Source organism: Triturus cristatus, chromosome 6, assembly GCF_964204655.1.
Source record: "Triturus cristatus chromosome 6, aTriCri1.1, whole genome shotgun sequence".
Lineage (NCBI taxonomy): Eukaryota > Metazoa > Chordata > Amphibia > Caudata > Salamandridae > Triturus > Triturus cristatus.
Window position 1 is genome coordinate 1,077,975,657 of NC_140589.1, and position 25,410 is coordinate 1,078,001,066.

A 25,410-nucleotide genomic window follows, 5' to 3' on the forward strand; every position below is an offset into this window, starting at 1 on the left:
CCCCTCCCACCTTCCCTCCATGGTCTGTGTGTATGCCATCACAGTCTCACTGTTGCTCTTCATGGTGTGTCTTGCTTCTAGTGCCCATCCTGCCTGACCTCCATGGCTATCTTGCTGCTCCTGCCCTGCCCCCTTGCCCCCAGCCCTCTGTTTACATGTGCAGACCCCTACTCCCTCCCTCCTGGCTTGTCTGTTCCATTGTAATGCCCCTGATCCGTCCCTCCTGTCCTTTATGGTCTGTTATGCTGCAGCTTTCTCTCCTGTCTGTCCATTATGGTCAGCTAGCTACCATTGCCTCTTGCCCCTCTGTTCTCTGTTGTCCATGTGCATGGTCCTGTCCCCTCCCTCTTGCTTTCTATGGATTGTTGTGCTGCACTCCCGTCCCGCATGCCCTGTGTGGTGTATTGTGCTGCTGCAAACCCTGATGCCTGCCCTGCAGGGTCAGTTTGGTGCACCTCTCCATGTCCCTCCTGTCCTCTGTTATCCAAGTCCATGTCCCTACCCCATTTCCTTCCATGATCCAATGTACCATACTTGCGAACATTTTGAACTTGGTAAGAGGGAGATTTTGAAAAAAAACTGGGGTATTGATTTTCCCCTTTGAGTTACATTGAAAAAGAGGAGATTGTAGACAGGAGACAGATCAAATAAAGCCCATTTGAGCTTAAAATCATTGGACGTTTCCTGGCTGAATCGGGTCTGTTGGCATGTATGGTTGTACTACCATTGCCTCTTCCTTCTGCCCACAATGGTCTATTACATTGCCACAGCCTCTCTTGCAAGTCCTGTATTGTTGGTTTGTGGAAAAATGAACCCCCTCATTTTGTTCCTTTTTAAATTAAATGTTTTAAGAGTTACCACTTTAATCCGAACAAGATGGCTTCAGGTGTGCCATACGTTTATCATAAGTAGGACTGTTAGCGCTCTAGTTGTTCTTTGGAACACTCTGGGAAGCTGCAGTAGAACACAAAGGAATCAACTGACAGTCTCTGCCCTTGTTGGATGTACATGTTTTACTGAGAATGTCAGACTTCATTCTCACATGACTGAGAAAGATAATGTGAATTTACAGAAAATAAGCTCTCAGTTTAGCTTATAGATCACCTTCCAAACCTTTGTGGGAAAAGCATGAGAAAATATTTTTCTCTCAATCATGATATCCCAGCAGAAGGCTTTTTCACATGGTGAAATCACCTTAGAACATACCACAATTCCTAAAATGAGTATGGTACCATCAACAAATGATTTATAATGTAACTAAAGTCTTAAAACCTTCTATTAACTGCAATACTTTTTAATGAGGTGCTATCATATTGTATATTGGTCCCAAGATGGCTGCCAACACTTCTTGGATGAAGTGCTGACAGCCAATCAGATCTCAGGATGAGATGTGTGGTTAGGCTACGCCAACATATATATATGATTTTACTTTTGATTTTCTCAGGAACTACTGAACAGATTGACACCAGACCTGCAAAAGGCACTTCCCTGACCTGAGGACTACCTCTCTGCCAAATTTCAAGTAATTCTGTTCAGCCGTTCGGGCTGTACCTTCGACTAAAGGTCCTATGGAAAAATGCATGGGGAAAACGTGTTTTGGGACCCCCCTTTTTTCTCAGCCCCCGCTTGACGAATCACCCAGAGACTTTCAGGGTAGGAGCTGAACGGAGCGCCCCATTAGTTTTGAAAATTTCGCGAGGGTTCGTCAACCGGCGCCAAAGTTATTCAAAATAGAATTTTCAGATTTCCTATGGAAACTCGGTCCTAACTATAACTATCTACTGGCGACCGCCAGTAGATTATATATATATACACACACATATACATATACATACTCCTCTCTCTCTCAGGGGGGCAACTAGAGCCAAATTCCGGGGATTGGGGGGGGGGGGGGGGGGGACTCTTCCAGCAATAGCTAGAGTGGAGATGCAGGGGCTCTAGAAGGGGTGAAAAAACAACAAAGCCTCGTTTACAAGCGAATGGTCTTTTAAAGACCTGTGATGTACTAGAGTGCGCCTCTGTGTGTGCCCGGGAAGCTGTCACAGCCCGGACTGCCACACATGGCGGGGGGCTGAAGCCCTTTGATCCCAATGGGCGTTGCGCGCCTGATATTTTCACATACAGGTGTATAACATTAATTTTACACATGCAATAAGAGCTAACATTACAGTTTTGATAAAGATGGTTTAACCAGCACGATACCATCAAAACACGTTGACTCCTCGACACCTAATCTGTGTTGTTGGTTATTATAATAGATATAAAATAGTTTTCAACATATCGAGTTCTAGCCTAAACGTCATTTCTACATGGATGGGTTTTACTGATGACAGTGTATTGTCGTGCAGATACTCTTTTTCTATCCGTTTTACTTTTTTCTTATTGTGCTTTGTTTCATGTATATATAATTTGTGTAGGACATTATTATCGTGTATATGTATGCAACATATGGGATTGGATTCCCTTGGATATTGGATTTTATTGTAATCAACTGATTAAATTGTTTAAATTATTTTAATAAATCTATTTGTACACCTCTACTATTACATCTGCGTGGGGGCACCCTATATTGAGCAAAAGTCTGCATCCTCCCTTTGGCGCTATTTTTGTATGAAGCGACACGTGTGGTTTGGATGAATGTGAAGAGAAGTGTGTAATATATGGTCCACCAAAGGATACACTGTCATTTACTGTTCTCAGAGTCGGCTTTTGTTCTCAGAGTCGGCTTTAGCCAGGATAGCGCCCTGGTCGGAGAGAAATTTGCCGCCGTTTCTGAGATTAATGAATAAAATGAGGCAGCAGTGGGACATTTGTGTGTTCACCGGTCAGGCAGTCCCTGGCTGAGCAGTGAATGGCCCCTGAACACAAACATCTTTTGACCTCCCCCGCGGACCTAAATCACCCACAGCTCAGCTGCCTAGGGGGGTGAGAGAGTGAATGGAGGGCAAGGAAGGGGGCTAATGGGGTGTCAAAAATATTCTGTATGGTATGATAATGATGGAAAAAACCTATTTTAAACTGGCAGATCAGACAGAAAGGAGCATGCAGGGATACGGACAAGGCTGGAGCAAGATGAGAGGGGCGCGGTTTGCATAACCTTAATGCACACATTAAATGTGCGACGGGTAGGCTTTCCCTCTAAATATTAAGAGATGCTTGCTGGGCCTACTGCCTGAAGACCCAACGAGAAAACTGAACAGGGCCTCACAGTGGCAAAACAGTGCACAGCTATCCACAGGGTGAGTAGCAGGCCTCCAACTAGGGAGAAGAGGAAGGGGGGTCTGCAGGAATGGGCCTGTGCAGAAGAGCAAAACATGAGAAAGACAGCAAAAGATGATAAATTGCCTGAAGTGTCGCTTGCATGGGGAGTGATGTTGCGGGACTTGCTGGACCCAGCTGACCTACAACAGCCCACGCCTGAACAGATAGCGGACACACAACAAGGAGGAGGGCTGGAAGGAGTGGACCACACAAGGCTTGCGCCAGTCTGATAACACAGGCATTATGTGTGGTCCCATTGAGTCCATCCCATATGCCCATTTGTACAATGCATAGGAATCATGGATTGTTCTCTACAGAGAGAGGACGAGCAGGGGTGCAAGATGATAATTTACAGCTATACGATTTGCAAATGGTTATTTGCTTTATTTGATACTACTTAAGATGATATGTTGGATTGATAATATCCTCTCTTTGAAAACTGCTGAGAAACTCAAAGGCATATTTAAATCAAAAAAACCTTCATGCACACAGCTCCAAAATTGGCAGCCTGGGCCCAGCTTGCCCATGCCAAAGGACGGCCCTGTCTGTTCTTGTATTAGTACATACATTGGGCCAGAAGATCTGTGCGCAAAAGAAAAAAACATTTGTCTTTAGGAAAGGAAGCTGTGAGACAAGAAGTAGTGAATATATGTAGTGGAGGAATTAAAGAAAGTTTTGCGTAGTAAGTAATTTGAGGGCCATACCAAGGGAACAGATACTATGAGAGCTTTGTAAGTGTGACTCCGTCTCATGAGATGAAGGTTAGGGATGGAAAATGAAGCTGGGGGTTGGGCAAAAATGGACACTGGGTGGCAGCGGTGTCAATTCCAAAATCCTACAACGTCTTCCACCTGTAACTTCCTGCTCCTTTACAGGCCTCCACCTAGCAAAGCGACATTCCCAGACGCACTTCTAGACACAGTTTCAAACCGTAGAACAATACACTCCAACCTATGCGTTCTGGGTGACATACATTTGGTTTGACAAACCCATTATGACCCATTCAAAAACAATCACTGGCCTAGACGCACTGAACCTGCATCAGATTGTCCACAGACCCACACACTTCGCTGGACATATCCTAGATGTCATTTTTGCTAATACCAAACTACTTACCTTTCACACTATAACTCCAGTCACATCGTCAGACCACCATTTGCTTGCTTTCTAACATAAAGCAACACTAAGCGACTCACCTAAAACTGCCTTACATGCATCCACCTATAAACCATGGAACAAACTCAATTTGGAACACTTACAAACACAACTAACATCCAGTACAGATCTGGAAAAACATTCTGTTAAAAAAAAACTATACAAGTGGCTACAGAAAAAGTTTGACATCCTGATACGACTCAAAACCACACAACAGAACAAAAGAAAAAAAGCGCCTTGGAGAAATATAAAGATAAAATACATGACAACAAATTAGAAAGCTGCAACGTACCAGTCTCTACAAACGCCAAACACCACAAACTTCACCTACAGAAAATTAACAGATTATACAAGTCAGCAATCAAAAAAGCTAAGAAAAGGTACTATTCATACAGAATTCAAAATGCTAAAATGTGCAAATAAAGATTTCTATAAAATAATCAATTTCGTAAACCATATTGCCTAGAAGGAACTCATCCTGTTACTCAAGATTTCACAGACAAACTGGCAAATCATTACACGGACAAAGCAGACACATTGGACTCGTACTTAAAACAGAGACAAAGCACCAGCACTAACCCCTGTGCAAAACAACAATCCAAGAATACTCTAACCCAGCCTATCCGTTCCTTCCAACACACCTCACCATTAATTTATGGACCTGGTCAAAGCAAGCAGGCCTGCCGGCAGCCCTTCTGACCTGTGTCCACCACAAACTTTCAAGACAATTCTTTTAACAATCTCTGCTGCCACTCCTGTAAGAGGAATCATTAACAATTCCTTAACTACAGGAATATTTCCAGAAGAACTAAAAAAAAAAAGTCATACATACTCCCTTTACTGAAGAAAACAAACTTGGACCCACTGAACCCTGACAACTACAGACCAATTACAAATGGTCCTTTTCTGGGCAAACTGATAGAAAGAGCTGTGTTCGCCCAGATGTCACAATTCATTGAGGAAAATGCCATACTTTCAGATTTCCAAACAGGATTCCGTCCGGGAAGAGGCACAGAATCTGCCTTCCTTGCCATCTGGGATAACCTGAAGAACACAGTAGACGGCAACGGGGTTGCTGCGCTACTCCTCTTGGCTGCCTTTGACACGGTTGACCATGACACTCAAACAAAAACGCTATGAAGTCGTCATAGAGGGGACTGCTCTAGACTGCATCACGTCCTACCTCGTAACAGAACTAATGTCATCCATACCCGACCTTTCTCGTCCAAACCATACTCCACCAAAGCAGGGGTCACCCATGCATTTCAACATCTACATGAAGTCATGATTGGTACTGATCCATTTCACGTCATGTGCTATAACTATGTGTGCTATAACTATGCAGATGAGACAAATACTCCCTCAACTGGAATGCCCCAAAGACATTGAAAACTCTCCAATTTTCAGTTGTCTCAGAGCCGTGGATCAGTGGATGACTTGGAGCCATCTCAAATTGAATGCTTCGAAAACAGAAATACTCACGTGTGGCGATTGGAAACATTATGACCTGCTTCCGGCCTGGCCTGATGAGCTGGGATCACCGCGCTGGGATCACCGCCCAAAGTATCGAAAGAAGTAAGAAACCTCAGAATGACCATGGACTCCAAGCTATTGATGAATGCCCAAGTGGACAAACTAGCAAGATCAAGCTTTGTCACTACAAAAACGCTGGGACAAATTTCCCCACATTTGGGATTTGTGACTATAAAAACGCTGGGACGAACTTCCCCCATTTCCACACAAGGTTCAAGCTACCATCTCCGTTGTTCTGTCAAATCTCGATTACGCCGATAGCCTCTACCACAGTTCAACTTTAACGACCATGAAAAGACTCCAACAGATTCAGAACTCAGCTGCCAGACTACTCTCGCATATCAAACCGCGAGACCACATCTCACCGGCCTTGAAAGCCCTGCATTGGTTTCCGGATGCCAGAAGATCCACGTTCAAGCTTTGTATCACCCACAAAGCATTACATGGAATGGGACAGCTGTTCATCAGGAATAAAATCACCAAGCACATTCAACAAAAGGAACCTCCGCTCTAAAGTGGCACCTCGCCACAAGATACAAGAAAAAAAACATGGGTGGCACATCCTTCTCCGTTCAAATAGCCAATCTATGGAACTCTTTACTCCCCAACATAAGATCCATTGACAAACACCCAAGAATTGGCTCTTCCCCACATAAGCACCATGCGCAAACCGAAATTTACAGCATAACCCTCTGTATATGAATATTTATTTTACAATAGATATGTACCTATCTTTGTGTATTGCTTTGTATAAACATGTAGAATAATTATGTTACAAAATAAATACAAATATATTTTTCAACTCGTGGAAGCAAACGCACAGACCGAACTTAGGTTATCAAGCCACGTGAACTGATAAACACACTGTATAATGTGTGAAGCCAGTACATAAGTCGTGCCAAACACAAAACTTGGGAGTGGATATTCGGTTTTACAATTTAGAGCCCTAAAGTCCCTTTGGACTGATTTGTCTTCACATGAAAGAAAAACCAATAAATAACTAATTTGAAAAAAAAGAATACACATTGCCTTGAAACTTTTTCAATGAATACACAAAGATTGTTTTTGAATCCTACAGACTTTACTGTTGAGCACGGAGCCACTTTGTGTTCTTTGTTGGTTTGGAACTTTTTCCAAATATGGAGTAGAGAGGGATGTACTCCTTGGATTCCAGCACAGGTACTTACTTCCCAAATATTATTGACAAGTGCGGACTGCTTTTGCCTCAACCCTCTGTTCGTTATTGCACAAATAAATTTGTGAAGTACAATAACACTTGAAAACCAGAGTTTATCTAATGCATCTTTTTACATCTATATACCTTCCATGTACTTGGATCTATACATTTATTACTTTTCTCCTAAAAAGGCATATCCATTGCACTACCCTATTTCACATCCTGTACCTCCATCAATATCTTTCATCTATATACCTACCTCCTTTATGCATCTATATACTTTCCGTGTACTTACGGATCTATATATTTATCACTTTCCACCATTTCAGCATATCCAATGTACTATTCTATTTCTCACCCTATACTTCTCTCAATATATTTTCTACCCCAACTTTCTGACTAAACTTCTTTCTACTGCTCTTTCCAATGCACTACCCTATTTCTCACCCTTTACCTCTATCAATATATCCTCTACATCCACTAATTAATCCCATACCGCTACTATGATCTCCATAATAACCCTTTCTAGACTCTCCCATACTCTATCCCTCCTTGCATCATATGACACAGTTTCCTATACCGATGCCCCAAAACAAGCATTTCTAAACTCTTCCCTTTGACTCTTCCCCTCCACATCCCTTTTTACTCATCCCAAAGCCTCTTCCTACTGCTAGGACCTCCCAAAAAACTAAAAAAAATTAAGTTTAAATCCTTCACTCTTCTATCCATCTACTATCCTTTTCAATCAAAATAACAGACCAACATGTTCACTTCTCAAATTTCATATTTTAATTCACCACTAATCCTTTATGGGTTCCATAGTGTGCTACTCGCCAAAAAAGAGCTTCAACACCTCATCCGAGATAGCAAGCACTATATAAATGCAAACCTTTCTCCCTCTTCTATCCCCCCACTACCCATATAACTGAAAAACATACCCAACACTCAAATTACTTTCATTTTTCACTATACTAATTTTCAACACTAATCCTTTATGGGTTCCGGAGTAGTGTGCTACTCGCCAAAAAAGCGCATCAGGGATATCAAGCGCTATATAAATGCAAACCTTTCCCCCCCCTCTTTTATCCCTCCGCTACTCTTTTCACTCCAAATAACTGACTAATATCCACCACTCCTTACTTTCAGATTTCACTATACTAATTCACCACTAATAGTTTTTGTGTTTCCGGAGTAACGTACTACTCGCCCCCCCAAAAAAAGTGCTTTAACACCCCATCAGGGGTAACAAGCGCTATATAAATGTATTTATTTTAGGAATTTGTAAAGCGCAAACTGTCGCCGTCGCAGGCATCCTGGCGCTGACAGAGTCTGAGGAGGATGGGGGGGGAAGACAAACAGGGAGACTAGGGCTAGCCCGGGAAGAGCCATGTTTTAACCTTTTTTCTAAAAGGTAGAAGGTCATCGGTATGTCTAATGTCGGCGGGGAGGGAGTTCCAGAGTCTAGCGGCAGTCACCTCAAAGGATCTACCTCCAGATCTGACTTTCTTGAATCTGGGGGTGACCACCAGTTTGGCATCCCAGGAGCGGAGTTTTCTGGTAGGACCATACCACACAAACTTGGATTGAAAAGGGGCAGGACCGGAACCGTGGAGAGCCCTAAAGACAATACAGAGGGCCTTAAATTGCACTCTCTGTCTAAGGGGAAGCCAGTGCAGTTGTGCCAAGGCGGATGGTCGTTGGGATCTCGACGGGAGCCACAAGGCAAGTTTTGCAGCCGCAGATTGGACTCTTTGTAGCCTGTCTAATAGATACTCCGGGGCCCCGAGCATAAATACAAACGTTTGTTCCCTCTTCTATCCTTCCACTATTCTTCTGAATCCAAATAATTGAACTAACCTATCCACCACTTAAATCACATTCATATTTTACCATACCAATTAAACACTAATCCTTTATGGGTTCCGGAGTATCGTGCTACTCACCGAAAAAGCGCTTTGACGCCTCGTCAGGGGTAGTAAGCGCTATATAATTGCAATACAAATAATGTTTCGGGCACGACATCGGGGCCCAACGGATAGCACAGAAAAGGCAGAAGGGCCAAACCAATGCCGCTTGGGGGCGATCCTTTTAATATAGTTCAGATTACGTATCAATTACAGTGTTTTTAAAAAAAATACGAATTATGCGTCCCTGAAAAATATTAATCCAGTCTAGCCATTTCAATGCCAAGTCCTGGTTTGGTCATACTTTGGATTGCAAAGGAACCTTATTACAAGTTTAGAACTACATGCCTTTCGGAGAGATAGACACATGGTACAAAAGAGGTACTGCCAAAGATACAGACACCGAAGAGACAAAAAAAGAGCGGTGGTGGCAAGGACGAGATACAGACTTGGGGAGTAGAAACTAGCTGCCGGAGTGGGTAGGCATATGGAGCAGAAAGCTTTCAGAAAAGAATGGTTCACACGGTACCTGTTGTCAATACTCGGGCATACAAGGCAAGTGACTGGAAGGCACAGAAAATAAGTGAAGGAGGAACGACAGAGGTGGCCTACCTTGGTCCTTCCGTTGATCCTGAAGTTGCCGAGCTTCCCGTTACAGTGCCGAATCAGGTCGTCCATGCAACTCATCAGGCCCCCGATGGCCTTGCATTCGGGCTCGCTGCCCTCCACCCAGGTGATCTGGTCTCCGCGGATGTCGCGCGACGAGTCGCTCTTCTGGCTCACTAGCTGACCGTCCGTGAAGCGACCCGTGCCTCGCAGCGCGCACACCTCCCGCGCAACGCCCTCGCCCGCCACCGGGCCCAGGAAGTCATCGAGTACGCAGATGCCGTGCTTCTCCATGCATGGCAGCAGGTACTCTCGAGCCAGTCGCTGCGAAGGTGGCGGGCCCCGGCTCTGCCCATTCAGTGCCCCTCGTCGAGAGCCCTCACCTACAGCTGCAGTCATGAACCGCCCTGAGCGCTCAGTGTAATCCTCGGCGGCCAGCGGCTGTGGCTCAGGGGGTTGCTGGGAGTCGGCATCCGGTGTAGTATCAGTGCCACCTGGGCTGGCGGAGGATGCAGTGGTAGGGGTAGTCGAGGCCCCAGCGTTAGTAGTGTTAAAGGCCCCAGTGACTGAACCCTCGTTCAAAGGAGTGGCAGAACCCCCGGTGCTAGAGGTGGGAGTGGCAGTGTTGCCACCAGGCTGCTCGCCCCCTTTACACACCAGCTTGTGCTTCTTCCAGTCCTGACGCTGGTGCTCCTTGCTGCAGTAGAAGGAGCTCCGGCAGCGGCCACAGCGCAGCAGCTGTTCGAGTTTACCGCAGAGCTCACAGTACTGCCGCTCGCTCAACCCGCCCGAGGCCATACCAGCCTTCGGGGAGGCCGCCGCCAGAGCCCGCTTGGATCAGCCCCGCATGGCCGCCAGGAGCTGCGACGGGAGCATTGCCGGCCTTCACTCGGCCCCAGCTGCTCGTTCGCGCCCTCTCGCACGTACGCCAAAGGCTGGTGTCAGCGGCTGGGCCGCGACTGCCTTCTCAGTGGGAAGGCGGGGTCTGTTCCCGACTTTCGCTTGTTCCGCCCCCGGCGGCTGAGTGGAGAATGAAGGTTGGGCCGCGCCGAGGACAACCTTTGGCCTCTTCTCTGCCGCGCCTGCCAGACCGAGAATCTCGGGACCCCTCTTGTGTTCGACAATCGTTATACGCAGCGCAGGAAAGTGGCCTTGAAATCCTTTCAAAAGTATCCAAGTACCCTCTGAACTCATGGAGGCGCCCCCTAAACAGTGGGTTTGACCGTTAAGCTTCTCGGCGTGGATATAGTTCACACAAAATCCACCTGACAAGTCACGCTGCTTGAGCATTAATTAGTTGCCAGCGATCCTCAAGGGGTATGCCGACATAACTCAGCGACTCTAGTAATGTGTTCCATCCGATTATAGAAAGATAGTGATGGTTATATTTTACCTTAGGGGCTATTATATTCATGTTTGGATTTACCACAAACAGAAAATAATATATCTATTTTATGCTTAAAATAGATATTCTAGTTGGCTTTGATGTAAAGTCAGAATTGTCTCAGCGCAATATATACATAATGTGAATATCTTTAATGGTGAGTTTGTGTATATTTATGTGGATGGATATAAGAAAGATTCAATGGATGAACGAGGAAGTACATGGATGAATGAATCAACATTCGACTGGGTGCACGGATTAATGAATCACTTAAGAAGTCGCCGATTTATAAATCCGCTCAGTCTAGGGTGACCAACTGGCATTGGTGCAAATTCAGGACGGTGAGTGTAAAAATTCAGGAGAAAGGGTCAAAATTCAGGACACAAATTCAGGACAGGAGGTCAAAATTCAGGACAAAACTTCAGGACAATAGGTACGTTTTAAAGACACATCAGAGGAGGTTGCACAATAGTATATAAGTAAGCCCATCCATATTCCAACATATTCAACCATTTGCAAACCTATCCATCATGTATCCTTCCATCTATCATTTCACTCATCCATCCCTTCATCCATCCTTTCACTCATCCATCCATTATCCATCTATCCACCCTTTCACCCTATCCATCTGTACACTCATACATCTGTGGTAACGGAGCCACCCGGCCCGTTCCGTCACGCTGAGCACGCACCCACGCACCCGGAGGGCGGGCACGCCCGAAGGTATAAATAAACGGGCGCAAGACCGCTCGTGGTCTTCGGCCCACTCCAGTGACCCTGACTGTTGTGTCCTTCCTTTGCTGTGTAGACCCCCATGCCCCTAGGCCTGCCCCGTCCACCCCAGTTACCACATTGGCGATGAGAGCGGAGCCTACCCGCGCCTCGCCCCTCCCGCGCACCTGCTGTTCTGGCTGGCGGTGCTCCAGGCTGTCCGCGGAGGCGGACCACAGCGGACCTCATCGGGCGCGCCCTCGCGCTGGCTGACTGGGCGGTGCGCGCGCCGTACTGCTGCCCGGAGGGGATTCCAGAGCCCTGTGCACTGCCGGTAAGCTCGTGTCGGAGGGGAGGAGTCGGCCCTCGTGAGCCCGGCCAGCGTCTGTGTGGGGGATTGGAGAGCTCGTCGAAGCTCTGGTGGAGAAGGCCCAGAGGGAGATGTGGGGCAGGGGCGTCCTCAGAAGTGCCTGCTGGGGAGATCGGTCTCAATAAAGCTTGAAAAAAAAAAACAGAGAACAGGTGGTCTCGCCTACGCGCAGCACCAGCCAGGCAACCTATCTGCGTCACGGAGCACGGCCGTTGGTCTCGCCTGCGCGCAGCGACAAGCAGGCAGCCTGCATCAGCCCTAAAGGGAGAGGAGCAGCAAGCATGTCCACCCCTGTCACCAGCGGAGGTGGCACTTCGCAGCCGCCACAGCAGCGGGCCGCGCAGCCAGCGGCCGCCGCGCCTGGACACAGTGCGGTAGCCCCGTTGCCGCCGTTCAGCGAGCTGTCGGACCCCTCCACGGCGGCGGTGCGATGGCGCTCATGGATCGGACGGTTGGAGCACTACTTTGTCAGGGTGCGGGAGACGGATAATACAGTCAAGAGGTCTCTCCTCATGTGCTACGGTGGCGAGGAACTGTACGACCTCTTCGAGACCCTACCAGATAGGGGGAACGCCGACGACTATGCGGGCGCCATAAGGGCCCTAAATCGCCATTTTGACCCCCAAACCAACCCCGACTTCGAGTGGTTCAAGCTCCGCCAGGCGCGACAAGAAGAAACAGAAAGCATCGACGTCTTCTATGCCCGCCTTCGAAAACTCTCGCTGTCCTGCGAGCTACCGGACCAGAGAGCAGAGATTCGGGCGCAGCTCATCTAGGGTTGCAGGTCGGTCCCGTTGCGGCGCCTTATCCTACGGCAGCCAGGCATCACCCTAGATGACATCTTGATCCTGGGCCGGTCTCACGAGCTATCCAACGCTCGGGCGGACGTGATGGAAGCAGCCCTCAACCGGCCGGCTACGGCCCCGAAACCGCCGGCAGTCAAGGAAGAGAGGGTGGACGTGCTGCAGAGACGACCAAACCAGCAGCGCGGAGCCGCGAGGGCTCCGCAGAGAGACGCCTGTGGCAACTGCGGCCTAGGTCACCCGCCTGGCGGACGGTGCGTCGCAAGAGGACAAACGTGTCTGAAGTGCGGACGGGCGAACCATTTCGCGAAGGTCTGCAGAGGCGGAAGGGCGCGCGGCGGTGCTTCGGGCCCGCGAGGTGCAGCGGCGAGCGTGCACCAACTGACAGTGGAAGAATCCGCCGCCCTGAGAGACAACACCAAGACGGAGTTCGAAGAAGAGGTGGAGGATGATGAAGTATTCTTCGTCTCGTTCGTGGGCCGGGAAGGCACGAGGCGAAGGCCGCCGCCCATGTGTGACATCATGGTGGCCGGGTCCCCGGTGAGCGCTCTCATCGACACGGGGGCGTCGGTAAACGTAATGGACAGCTGCCAGTATGAGAGACTGTCGCCACGACCACCCCTGAGGCCCTCCAAAGCCCAAATCTTCACATACGACAGTGACAAGCCGCTGTCCCTGCGAGGGGTGATTGACGTTGAAGTCGTCAGTGATGGCAGGAAGCTGGCCACGACGTTCCACGTGGCGGAAGGCAAGAGGGGCACCCTGCTGAGCTGTCACACCGCCGAAGATCTGGCGCTGGTGTTTTTCGCGAATCAGGTGCATGACCTGCATGCCAGGGAGATGTTGAAGGACTTTCCAATGCTGTTTCGAGGTCTAGGGTGCCTACGCGGGAAACAGTTCAAACTGCACGTGGACCCGACGGTCCGGCCCATGGCGCTGCGCCACAGGAGAATACCATTCCTCCTGAGACCACGAGTGGAGAAGGAGTTGAAGAAGTTGGAAGACCTGGGGGTGATCGAAAAGGTATCGGGCCCCACCCCGTGGGTGTCCCCCCTAGTTGTGGCGCCCAAACCCAAGCAGCCAGGCGCCATCCGCTTGTGCGTCGATATGCGCCTCCCGAACAAGGCAGTAAAGCGCGAAAGACACCTCACGCCCACCATGGACGATATCGTGGCCGACCTCAACGGCGCGCAGTGGTTCACGAAACTGGATCTCAACGCGGGATACCATCAGCTAGAACTCCACCCAGACAGCCGCAACATCACCACCTTCTCCACCCACGTTGGCCTGCGGAGATACAAGCGGCTGAGTTTCGGGATTTCGTCAGCGGCTGAAGTGTTCCAAAACGCCATACGGGAGACTCTCTCGGGACTCCAGGGAGTCATCAATTTGAGTGACGACATTTTGGTGTTCTCGAAGACTCTGGAAGAGCACCATCGGCATCTTCGAGACACGCTGCAGCGGCTGGCGGACAGCGGCCTCACCCTGCACGAGGCCAAGTGCTCTTTCTACCAGGAGTCGGTCGAGTTCTTCGGCTACGTCTTCTCGAGGGAAGGCCTGAGAGTGGATCCAAAGAAGGCGGAAGCAATCCGAGCTGCCCCGAGGCCCACCTCCGCCACCGAGGTCAGGAGTTTTCTAGGGATGGCAACCTACTGTGGACGTTTTATTCCCAACTTGGCGTCCCTGTCGGAGCCGCTCTGGCTTCTCACGAAGAGTGGCCAGCCCTGGACCTGGGCAGCGAAGGAAGATCTGGCGTTCCAGGCGGTCAAGGACGCGCTGATCGACGACAAGGTCATGGCGTACTTTAGACCCCACAGGCGAACAGATGTGGTGGTGGACGCGAGCCCCGTTGGGCTGGGCGCAGTCCTGATACAGGAAACGGAGGCAAAGGAATGGGTCCCGACCGCATACGCCAGCAGGGCCTTGACGGCCACAGAGATGCGGTATGCGCAGATTGAGCGGGAGGCGCTGGCCATCAAGTGGGCCTGTCAGCACTTTCATCTCTACCTATATGGTCACGACTTCCGGGTGGTCACCGACCACAAGCCCCTTGTCCCGCTTTTCGCTGGCACGGCACGTTTGGGGCCCCCGAGGATCGAGAGATGGGCAGTCCAATTACAAGCCTACAGGTTTGAGGTCGTCTTCCGACCCGGTGCCAACAACCCGGCGGATTTCCTGTCCCGGCACCCGGGGCCGGCCCCATCGCACCCTGATCAGTCGGATGAGCGCGGCACGGAGGAGTTCGTCCGGATGGTGTTGCAAGCGGCATGCCCGGTGGCACTCACGCTGGAAGACATCGGAAAGGCCACGGAGCTGGACGAGTGCCTCGTAAAGGTGAAGCGCACGCTGGCGAACCGCCATTGGCGGAACTTCCTGGATGGGGTGCAAGCCCTCACTGAAGACGAGAGAGTCTTTCGGCAGCAAATGTGGAATGCGCAGAGTGAACTCAGCGAGGGGCCGCATGGCGTGGTCATGAGAGGCGCAACACTCGTCATTCCGAAGAGTCTCCAAGGAGAGGTGGTTAGGTTGGCGCATCAAGGGCATCAAGGCGTCTCCAAGACCAAGGCCAGGCTGCGGAGCAAGGTGTGGTTCCCTCGGATGGATGCCATGGTTGAGGAAGTCGTCCGCAACTGTCACTCGTGCAACATCACCGGGGGCGAACCGGCACCTCATCCGGTGATCACGGAGGACCCATGTCTAGAACCCTGGTCCAAGCTGTGTGTGGACTTTGGATCTTTCCCGGATGGGCGACACACCTTGGTGGTGGTGGATTCGCACTCCAAGTTCCCGGTGGTGGAAGTGGTTTCCTCCACAGCATTCAGCCAGGTGCGAGCGGCGCTGGACCGCATATTTGCCATGATGGGCCTACCTGAGGAAGTCCGGTCGGACAATGGGCCACCTTTCCAAGGAAGAGAGTTCCAGGACTACTTAGCAGCCCGAGGGGTCAGGCACAGGAAGATCACCCCGCAGTGGCCCTAGGCGAATGGAGAGGTAGAGCGGTTTATGCGCACGATGAACCGGGCTCTGAGGATCGGAGTCGAGCAAGGGGAAGACGCGGATCAATGCCTCTCACAGTTTCTCAGCGCGTACCGCCGGACACCTCACTGTACCACTCGGTGTGCGCCAGCGCACCTTCTGTTCAAGAAGGCCCCCAGGGACAACATTCCGGCGAGTCACGTGTGGCAGCCTCGGCCGCTGGACCAAGGGGCGGCTCAAGGGAGAAGGCGGAACTCCAACGAGAAGGCCAGTAGGGCGAGGAGGGCCCAGGCGAGGAGTCTCCAGGTGGGGGACGAGGTCATCCTGAAAGACCGTTATCCGAATTGGAAGTATCGCACCCCGTTTGAACCGGAAGTGTGGGAGGTGATCCGAGTGCAGGGCACCATGGTGTCAGTCCGGAGAGGAACACGGACAGTGACTCGAAATGCGTCCTGGTTCAAGCAAGTCACCTCAGCTTCCCCCGAGACTGACCCGCAGGAGGAGGAGCTCGAGGCCCGAGAAGTGTGCAGCTCACCAGGAGGGCAGGCGAGCACATCGCGGAGCGCACCCCCACTGTCCGGCGTGGGAGAACGAGAGGACGGGCCCTCCGAAGATGTGGGGGCACCCAGTGATAGAGGAACCTGCGGAACCGGACAAGGAGACGTCCCCCGGAGCCAGCCGTATAGCCTCCGGCCAAACCCAGCCCCTAGTAAGAGACTTAGAGACTTTGCGTGGTGTGCGCAAGAGCAGAACTGTTCCGTGATAAATGATCTCTGTATCTGAAAGATTGGAGGGATGTGGTAACGGAGCCACCCGGCCCGTTCCGTCACGCTGAGCACGCACCCACGCACCCGGAGGGCGGGCACGCCCGAAGGTATAAATAAACGGGCGCAAGACCGCTCGTGGTCTTCGGCCCACTCCAGTGACCCTGACTGTTGTGTCCTTCCTTTGCTGTGTAGACCCCCATGCCCCTAGGCCTGCCCCGTCCACCCCAGTTACCACAACATCCACTCTTCTACCCATCTATTCACTCATCCATCCAGCCATTTACCCTTTCACCCATCCAGCCATCCTTTCACTTACTCATCCATCCACCCAGTCACTCAGTCACTCATCCTTCCACCCATCCACCCTTTCAGTCATCCATCCATCCTCTCTTTCTCTCTCCATCGACCCTTTCACTTAGTCATCCTTCCTTCCATCCATCCATCCACCCACCCATCCATCTACTCATCCACTCATGAATCCATCCATTGACCCTATCACTCATCCATCCTTTCTCTCATCCATCTATCCTTTCACTCCTTCACTCACCTATTCATCCTTTTGTCCATCTACCCTCCCTTTCACTCACTCATCCATCCTTACATCCACACTTTCTGGAGCCATCACAGGGGGAGGGGGGCAGGAGCCATCACAGGCGGGGGGGACAGGAGCCACCACATGGGGGGGCAGGAGCCATCACGGGGGGGGGGGGGGTCAGGAGCCATCACAGGAGGGGGAACAGAATCCACCAGGGTGGGCATGCAGTATTCTAGTATCATCTTGGTCTCTTCCAGGGTGGGGTAGGGCTCGTCACCCCCTCCTGGGCAAGACAACGAGAAGACAGGCTCTATTTCCAAAATGTTAGTTTTGCCATCCCCCACTGTGATGTACAGTACTTAAAGGAGATACTCCAAGAGAACTGATTTAACTGATTGTCCTCCATACTTTGTAAATCAGTGTGGGTGCGTTAGTAGCATTTCTTTATTTTATTACATTATAGACTGCATGTTTGAAGAACCGAGATTTGCTTACAATTTAGTGACAGAATAATTAAGCTCTGTGAAGAGAACCACATGCTGCCTCGGGGTAATCAGGGCCGGTTCTAGGATGTTTTGGACCCTGGGCAGAAAGGGAATGTGTGCGGCCCCTCTAAATTGCAGATATGACGCATTCAGGGCTGTTTGCATCTGAATAGGTGCCCCTGCTCCTGAAGCTGCAGCCCCTCCCTCTCAGTCACCTTCAAGGACCTCTTAGCAGCTCATCAAGGGCGGAAGGTGTGAGGGTTGCCATCTAGATGTGCCTCTCCAATGCTGCTGGGTATCTGAGCTTTGGTACTGCATCGGTGTCTATTACACCCGACGTCAACAGCATCGGAGTCAAGCAGGGAGGTGGGTGGAAGCTGTGCCGGCTTTAGGGTGGTGCGATCGGTGCCGGTTAAAATTACGGACAAATGGCGTCCGTTAAAGAATCCTTCACGGACAACGGACAGACGCCCGAAATTACGGACTGTCCGTGAAATTTACGGACGGTTGGTCACCCTAGCTCAGTCATCAGTCCATATTTTCATTTTGGACTTCCACGCACTGACCAATTCATGGGGAAATCACATTCACCTACCATTGCACTCAGTGATCGAAGGGGGTGTGTGGGGGTATGAGGAACGGCGTGCCCATAATTTTTTTAAATTCAGAAAATCAGTTCCCCTACTTTTTGTGAAATGAAAAGCGTCCCAGAATGGATAATTCCGAGAGAGGAAACGCTTCAGCCGAAGTGTGAGCAGGGAGTCTCGTGCTGTGAAAACAAGGGAGGCGCAGATAGCTAAACAAGCCTTCTTGCAAAGGGTGCGTGCTTCTCTGAAATAAATGTAAATGCGGCAACTAGCCAATCTGCAAATGTAAAGGGTGCTTGGTAGCCGGTATTGGCTTTAATTGATAGAATCACTTGAAGCTTCATGATTATACACGTATTCTTTGTGAGAGATATTGTAAGGGAGATACCGGCTAAGCTGTTAAGTATTTGCTTTTAAAATACACTTACAAAAAAAAATTCTTCCTGATGACACACATGTATTCTTTTTGAGGGGTATTGTAAGGGAGCTACCAGCTAAACTGTGAAGCGTGTGCTTTTAAAAGACAGTTATAAAAAAACATTTCACTAGGTACAGTCTGCAAAAAAATCTACATTTTGAAAACACTATTTATCTTAAACCTGTTGGCGAATTTTGTAGCAGCCTATCTTCTACTGTGTACAATGCAAGTTTAAAGTATTGATTTACATGTTCACATTGCTTTCTGTCACAGACTGGGACCTCGTAGCACTAAACATACACAAGTCACATTTCTCCGCTGCACCAATCAGGATTTACTTGTGTGGCTCTCTAGTGCAGTGCATTCACCAATAGAGGTTTCATAATGGATTTCCCACTGATTAACATAACTTCTAATTAAGTTTCATTTTAGCTATGGGTTATTTTATATGTAGTTACCTGAAGGTGAAAGACTGAAAAAAGTTACAGAATATTTTTTTAGCACACATTTTACCACCCTCCATGCTTACTTAATCACCTCCCCCGTGCACAACATCACAGTTCCCATACTTTTTAGGTCTCGCCTGAGCCAGCGCATGCACTGCTCTGGCGAGACATTTAGTGAGAGGGCTTTCAAAAGTCCGACCACAGCTTTTGGTGTGGCATAGAGTGTGCGGTTACGTGCACAAGCACGAGCAGAGGCGCCATCTGGCTTTCCTCTCGCTCTCCCAAGTGCGCGCACCTCGCTCCGCCTCTCTGTGCCCATATACGTCTCCCTTCAGCAGACACTGCGCACAGGTACGAGCAGCGGCGCTATCTGACTTTCCTCTCGCTCTTCCAAGTGTGCGCGCCTCTCTGTGCCCATATACGTCTCCCTTCAGCAGTCACCTTCCTGCTTTTTGATGCGCTCCTATTGTCTTCAGTGACGTTTCACTTTCCCTCCCCCCGTCGGCTCCACGGAGACAGCTTGTTCCACTTAGGTCCCATCTATCTCGCCCATAATCTCCTCGTATGCATCCCCACCCCCCAAATCAAGCTCCCCCCAACCCCCTCCTCAATTTTGCCCTTCATTCCATCATTCCTCACAGCTGTGCGCTGGCTGCCCCCTCACACGACCCCCCCACCCATCTCCGCCTCCTTTCTTTCGTGGTCTCCCTGTTGCTGTTCTCTCTTTTTTTACCTGCCTCCCCTTCAGTCTTACCGTGGCCGATCTCTTCCGGCCCATCTGTCTGGCTCCCCCTCCCCGGTCTGTCCATCCTCACAAGGACAGGAGCTGAATGTTCTCCCAGGAAGCACAACCACGCCTCGAGGGAAGGCAAAGGGCACTCCGGGCTCTCTAAAAGGACGTGTCACGTGACGAGGGGTAGGTACTTCCTGTTTCTCGATGTCCTGCTCACTTGCTAGAGTGGCGCAGTGCCCGTAGGTTCTATAGGAGAGCAGTCTTTACTGCCTATAAGGGGGTGGGGAGAAATCCGGCAACTCTACCAATCACTGACAAATGGTTTAAATTAAAAAAGCACAGCTTTCAAGCGCTGTAAGGAACTTTTTGGCAAGTGCAAAACCCTGACTTTTAATCTGCGCAGGTCACGTGTGAGTGGTTTATCCAGACCAGTTTATTGTTACATTCTGGCACTGCCACATTCAGATTCTCTCTATTTATAACTGCAAGCGAAGGACTGAATTTAAACAACATATCTGCAATAAGGACCCACGCATGGTACGTGTGGCACTGGCACCTTTAGCCAGCCCTCACTTTTCATGCTGTTTTTTGAGGAACTAGTTGCAGTTTTAAAAGTGAAACTACAAGTCCCAGAACACACTACGAGAATAGCCTAAAAAGGTAGGACGTACTGCCTGATGTGCCACTAGTGTTCCGACAAATGCACAATTACCACCTTTTAACCCTCTCTCTACCCCTCTCTCTCTACCCCTCTCTCTCTACCCCTCTCTCTACCCACCTCTCTCTACCCACCTCTCTCTACACACCTCTCTCTACCCACCTCTCTCTACACACCTCTTTCTACACACCTCTCTCTCTCTCTCTCTCTCTCTCTCTCTCTACACACCTCTCTCTCTACCTCTAAATGGCAGCCGGAGCCTAATAGCAATGCTTGTTCTTTAAAAAAAAAAAGAAAAGCATTGGCATAGCCAATAGGTCTCACCTTTGGGGCCTTATAAGTGTTTAACCATGCAACAGTTAATGTTGTTGCACCAAGGATATTGTGCTGTATAACTAAATACTTATAAAGTCTCAAAAGTGAGACCTATTGGCTATGCCAATGCTTGTTTTAATGGCCTTCGACCATTGATCACACACAACCACTGACTCATTGAGCTATACACTTTTATCAGCCCATTCTTTCAGTCAATGTTTGTTTCTCACAATGCCCCTGAGCCACCCACCCACATTGCCAGATCTCTAATAACAGCAGTCTAGGTATAGAGATCAGCGCGCTTGAAACTTCGAGGGTAGCAGCCAGGCACAGGGGCCCAGGCTCCCCTGCACCGCATTCCTGATGCCACAGACGCTGCCTCACGCGCCCGAAGGCACATAAATCAATGCAAGGTCACACGCTGTGCGGCACGCACATTTGAAACTCCGGGGGTTGCAGCCGGGCACAGGGGCCCAGGCTCCCCTACACCGCATTCCTGACGCCACAACACTGCCTCACGCGCCCGAAATCGCATAAATCAACGCAAAGCCACATGCTGCTTGAGACGCATGTTTGAAATTCCGGGGGTTGCAGCCAGGCACAGGGACTCAGATTCCCAGGCTCCCCTGCACCGCATTCCTGACGCCAGTGATGCTGCCTCACGCGCCTGACGGCGCATAAATCAACGCAAGGCCACATGCTATGCGGGACATGCGTTTGAAACTCCGGGGGTTGCAGCCAGGCACACGTGCTCAGGCTCCTCTGCACCGCATTCCTGACGCCCCCCGACGCTGCCTCACGCACCCGAAGGCCCATAAATCAACGCAAGGCCACATGCTGCGTGCCCGGGCCAAGGGCAGGCCCATCATTGCCAGGAACAGGCAGGGTAGGGCCACCTGTTTGGTCTCAGGATTCAGCATTTTTTCTCAGCTTAGACTCGTTGGGACTCTCTTGGACTCAAGGCTCATAGTTTGTTACATCTTAAAACTGTGAGTTAAAGATTTACATTTACTGTTTTCCCAATTAACTAGTTTCCTTAGCCATAATAACTGTTTTGGGGGTTTTCTTACTTAGTTGCCGTGATAGTGCCCATGACAAGGATATGTAAGCATTGTTGCCAGGCTTACTTCATTGGAATTATATGAACCATTTTTGTTTAGTACTATAGTGTTGCCATTTATTAACTCACTGCCATGGGGAAAAGGAAATCTATTGGCAAAGATGGGGGAGGGAAGACTGAGGGGCCACACATCAAAGTTAGCAAAACTAAGACATCACGTAAATCTAGTGTTAAAAACTATGCTCTTGATCGTATTGATGATCTATTGGTAGAGTGTCATGACCTCTTAAATCCTGCTCCGAACCCAGCCACCCTGCAAGCTTCTGTCGAATCAGTCCCTCCCCCTAGCCCCAATTATGCTAAGCGAATTCCGTTCATATTTACCAAGCGCACTACATGAAGCGCTGTGACTAAGATCCCAAGACCAGATACCACCACGCAACACAAATTTGTGAAGGTTCCAAGGGAAGTAGGTACTCTTCCCATGCCCACGGCGGTGGCAGATAAGAGCTTAATAGACGACACAACTGACATAATAGATATAAACACCGCTATTAATATTCCCTTAGCCAATCGATATTCACTACTCCAATATTTGCCTGAAAACATGACGGGAAGGGGAGAAGAAGCAGGTAGGGCCCCTTTGTCACCAAGTTTAGCTGTAGTACATATGGACACTGAGAAAGAGCCTACAGAGAGGAGGGGGAGGGTCATCTAGCCGAGCATCCGATAGTAGGGATTGATACCTGCAGCGTCATCGCCGAACTCGGGGACAAAGTCACCCTACTAAAATCACTAATTTTAGCGCTTAAAAAACAGGTTAAGACTCTTATGGATAAAGATCAACCTAGAGTAGACGTAGTCAACCAGTTCTCAAGCTCGCTATTAAGGCAGGACATCCCACTAGGAAGCTGTGCTACCCCTAAGCCCATGAATAACTTAGTGCCCCTCATGTCTATTCAAATGCGACATCAGATGCAACCAAACATGAAGTTTCAGGTTTCAGTGGGTAATAATAATGAAGCTAATCCAGTTGATATTGAGCGCCACTATAGCTTAAGGCGCAAACAAGACCAATGCTTCCCTAAGAGCATTTTCATGATTAATGTGCCTAAAATTCCGTCCGCTAATGCCAAATACGAAGAGAATAACTCTCTGGTTAACAAATCAATCCATTGGATCCGGAAAGTAAGGGGGTGCAGGTCAGTCATCAGGGACGACATTTTTTGGGCAAAACGACTAACCCACAATGCCTTACCAATTGATTTCATTGAACTGTATCTAAGAGATGAGACTTTAGTACACAATCTTATAGCTCTGGAGGCAATATCTTGCCCACCTGTAACCACCAATATACAGATGAAGTACAATCCTTTTGTATACTTCAGCTTCAAGCTCGTATAATGCATGGTAACCTGATGGGGGCTGATTCATCCCTGGCCTTAAACGGTTGACTGGTGTTTCAAGACCACGCAACTTCTACGATTTCATGCCATCAAGATAAGGTCGAATCCTCAGCCCCCGAGGCTCACACGGATGGGAATCCTCAATGCAACTCGTCACCCAAATTCCAGCCTTCTATTATGGAGACACTAGACCCAATGCAGCCTACTACCGGCTTTTTACCTGGGGTAAGCTTAGATCAGGATGCATGTTTTGTGATAGTCTGGACCCCGGGGTTGGCCTTTGCGTATAGTTATGAGGGGGACAGGTCGAAAGGCAGACAACTCAGAGGCAGGTGTGTGGTATAATGGAGTTGCTTTTATTACTCTTCTTCGGTATAATTGAAAGCAGTCCCTTCTCTATACTCAGGCGTACACACAACGAACTACAAAAGTCCCTCTTCCTCGTGTATCCTTGGGCTGCTTGTTTGCTTGGTGGCTCCTCCTGTCTCTTCCCCTCCGTGGACACGTCGGTGGTGCATGTAAGGCAAGGGAGACAAGAAAAGTACTATAATCGACTGCCGTGATGTGTTCTGTTTGGGGAAAGGCGTGAGGGACACCGGTGCTCGTATTTACAGAAGGTGCAGTGATCCCAGGATTTGCAAGGACAAAATAGAAGGGAGAGCCGACTAAACCTTCTTCCGCCTCCCGAACCACCCTGCCATACGCCCGCGTACCTGGGTGAGCCACGCACCTCCAGGTACGTGGCTGGGCGATGCGCCTTCCGGTTGGCCTCCTGGCTTTCGTCCTCCTCCTCCGTCCTCTCGGCCGTCCGTGGGTCTCCTCGAGTCTTTGTCCAGTGCGGCGTCTGTGCAGCCCTCCGACTCCTCGGTTCCCGGCGCGCTGTCCTTCACGTCTGCTTCTCTTCCTGGAGCGTTCGTCTCTCTGACGTTGTAAGCCAGGTCCCTTTTCATTGGAAGATGGCAGGTCACGAGGTAGTTGTGGGCGGGTTCCTCAGCACTCCCGGGAAAATTAAAGGGGTCCTTCCTGTTCCATGGATCTTCGGTGGTAGTGGGATCACAATTTCCCTCGTGAGGCTGTGGGGAAAAGACAGGGCACCGGCCAGGTAAATGTTGGTCTAACGTCACTGGGAAGCCCGCGCCCCCGTACCACTGTGCACCTCGTGAGTCCGGGCCGACCCCGTGACATTCCCCCCCCCCCCTAGGATTCTCCCGATCGGGGAGAGGTAGAATGCGGGATAGGAAGTCCGCATTACCGTTCTCACTGCCCTTTTTGTGTTTGATGGTAAAGGAGAAGGGCTGTAGGGTCAGGAACCATCTTAATACTCTGGGGTTCTGTCCTTGGTTCCTGCTTAGCCATTGTAGAGGGGCATGGTCCGTATACAGAGTGAAATGGGTCCCCTCCAGATAGTATCTTAATTTATCAACAGCCCATTTCACCGCTAGGCACTCTTTTTCGATTGTCGGATATTTCAGTTCTCTGGGGAACAGTTTTCGACTTATGAAGAGAACGGGATGTTTTATCCCTTCCCGCGATGTTTGTGAAAGTACAGCTCCGATCCCACACCCGGAGGCGTCTGTTTGTAACAGGAAGGGGCGTGTGAAGTCGGGTGACACCAGGACTGGGCTGGTGGTGATGGCGTGTTTAAGGTTTTCGAAGGCTTTTTTTAAGGTCTCAGAAGGCTGCTGAAGGACTTTGTTCTTTACGTCCTTTTTTAATACGTCAGTGAGGGGTCCGGCTATCTCGGAATATGAGGGTATAAACCTCCTATAGTAACCGAGGAGGCCCAAGAAGGCACGAACCTCCCTTTTGGTGCTAGGAAAGGGTGTCTCTCGGATAGCCCACACTTTCTCTTCTTGAGGGGCAATCATCCCGTGTCCCAACACGTACCCTAAATATTTGACAGATTGGTAACCCACTCGTGATTTCTTTGAATTGATGTGAAGGCCCGCCTCCCTCAAAGCGCTCAGGACGAGATCGAGGTGCTGTAGGTGCTCTTCCCATGTTGAGCTAAAGACGACTATGTCATCTAGGTATGCTGAGGCACAATGCCGGACGTCTTTCAGCACCTCGTTCATGAGGCGTTGAAATGTTGCCGGTGCCCCATGAAGACCAAAGGGAAG

The 25,410-nt window shown here is 49.7% G+C and overlaps 1 protein-coding gene across 2 annotated transcripts in view; it reads right to left on the reverse strand.

Annotated features, from left to right (window-relative positions):
• The window catches only part of EGLN1 (egl-9 family hypoxia inducible factor 1), a 273,058-nt gene extending 262,408 nt beyond the window's left edge, over positions 1–10,650 (reverse strand). The window contains exon 1 of one of the 2 annotated variants that reach the window (XM_085611948.1): positions 9,643–10,650. In XM_085611948.1, the coding sequence (XP_085468074.1) occupies positions 9,643–10,434 (792 nt within the window). In that variant the 5' untranslated portion in view covers positions 10,435–10,650. The remainder of the gene's footprint in view (positions 1–9,642) is intronic. The other variant, XM_085611950.1, reaches the window with a different exon arrangement.
• Positions 10,651–25,410: the final 14,760 nt, after the last annotated feature.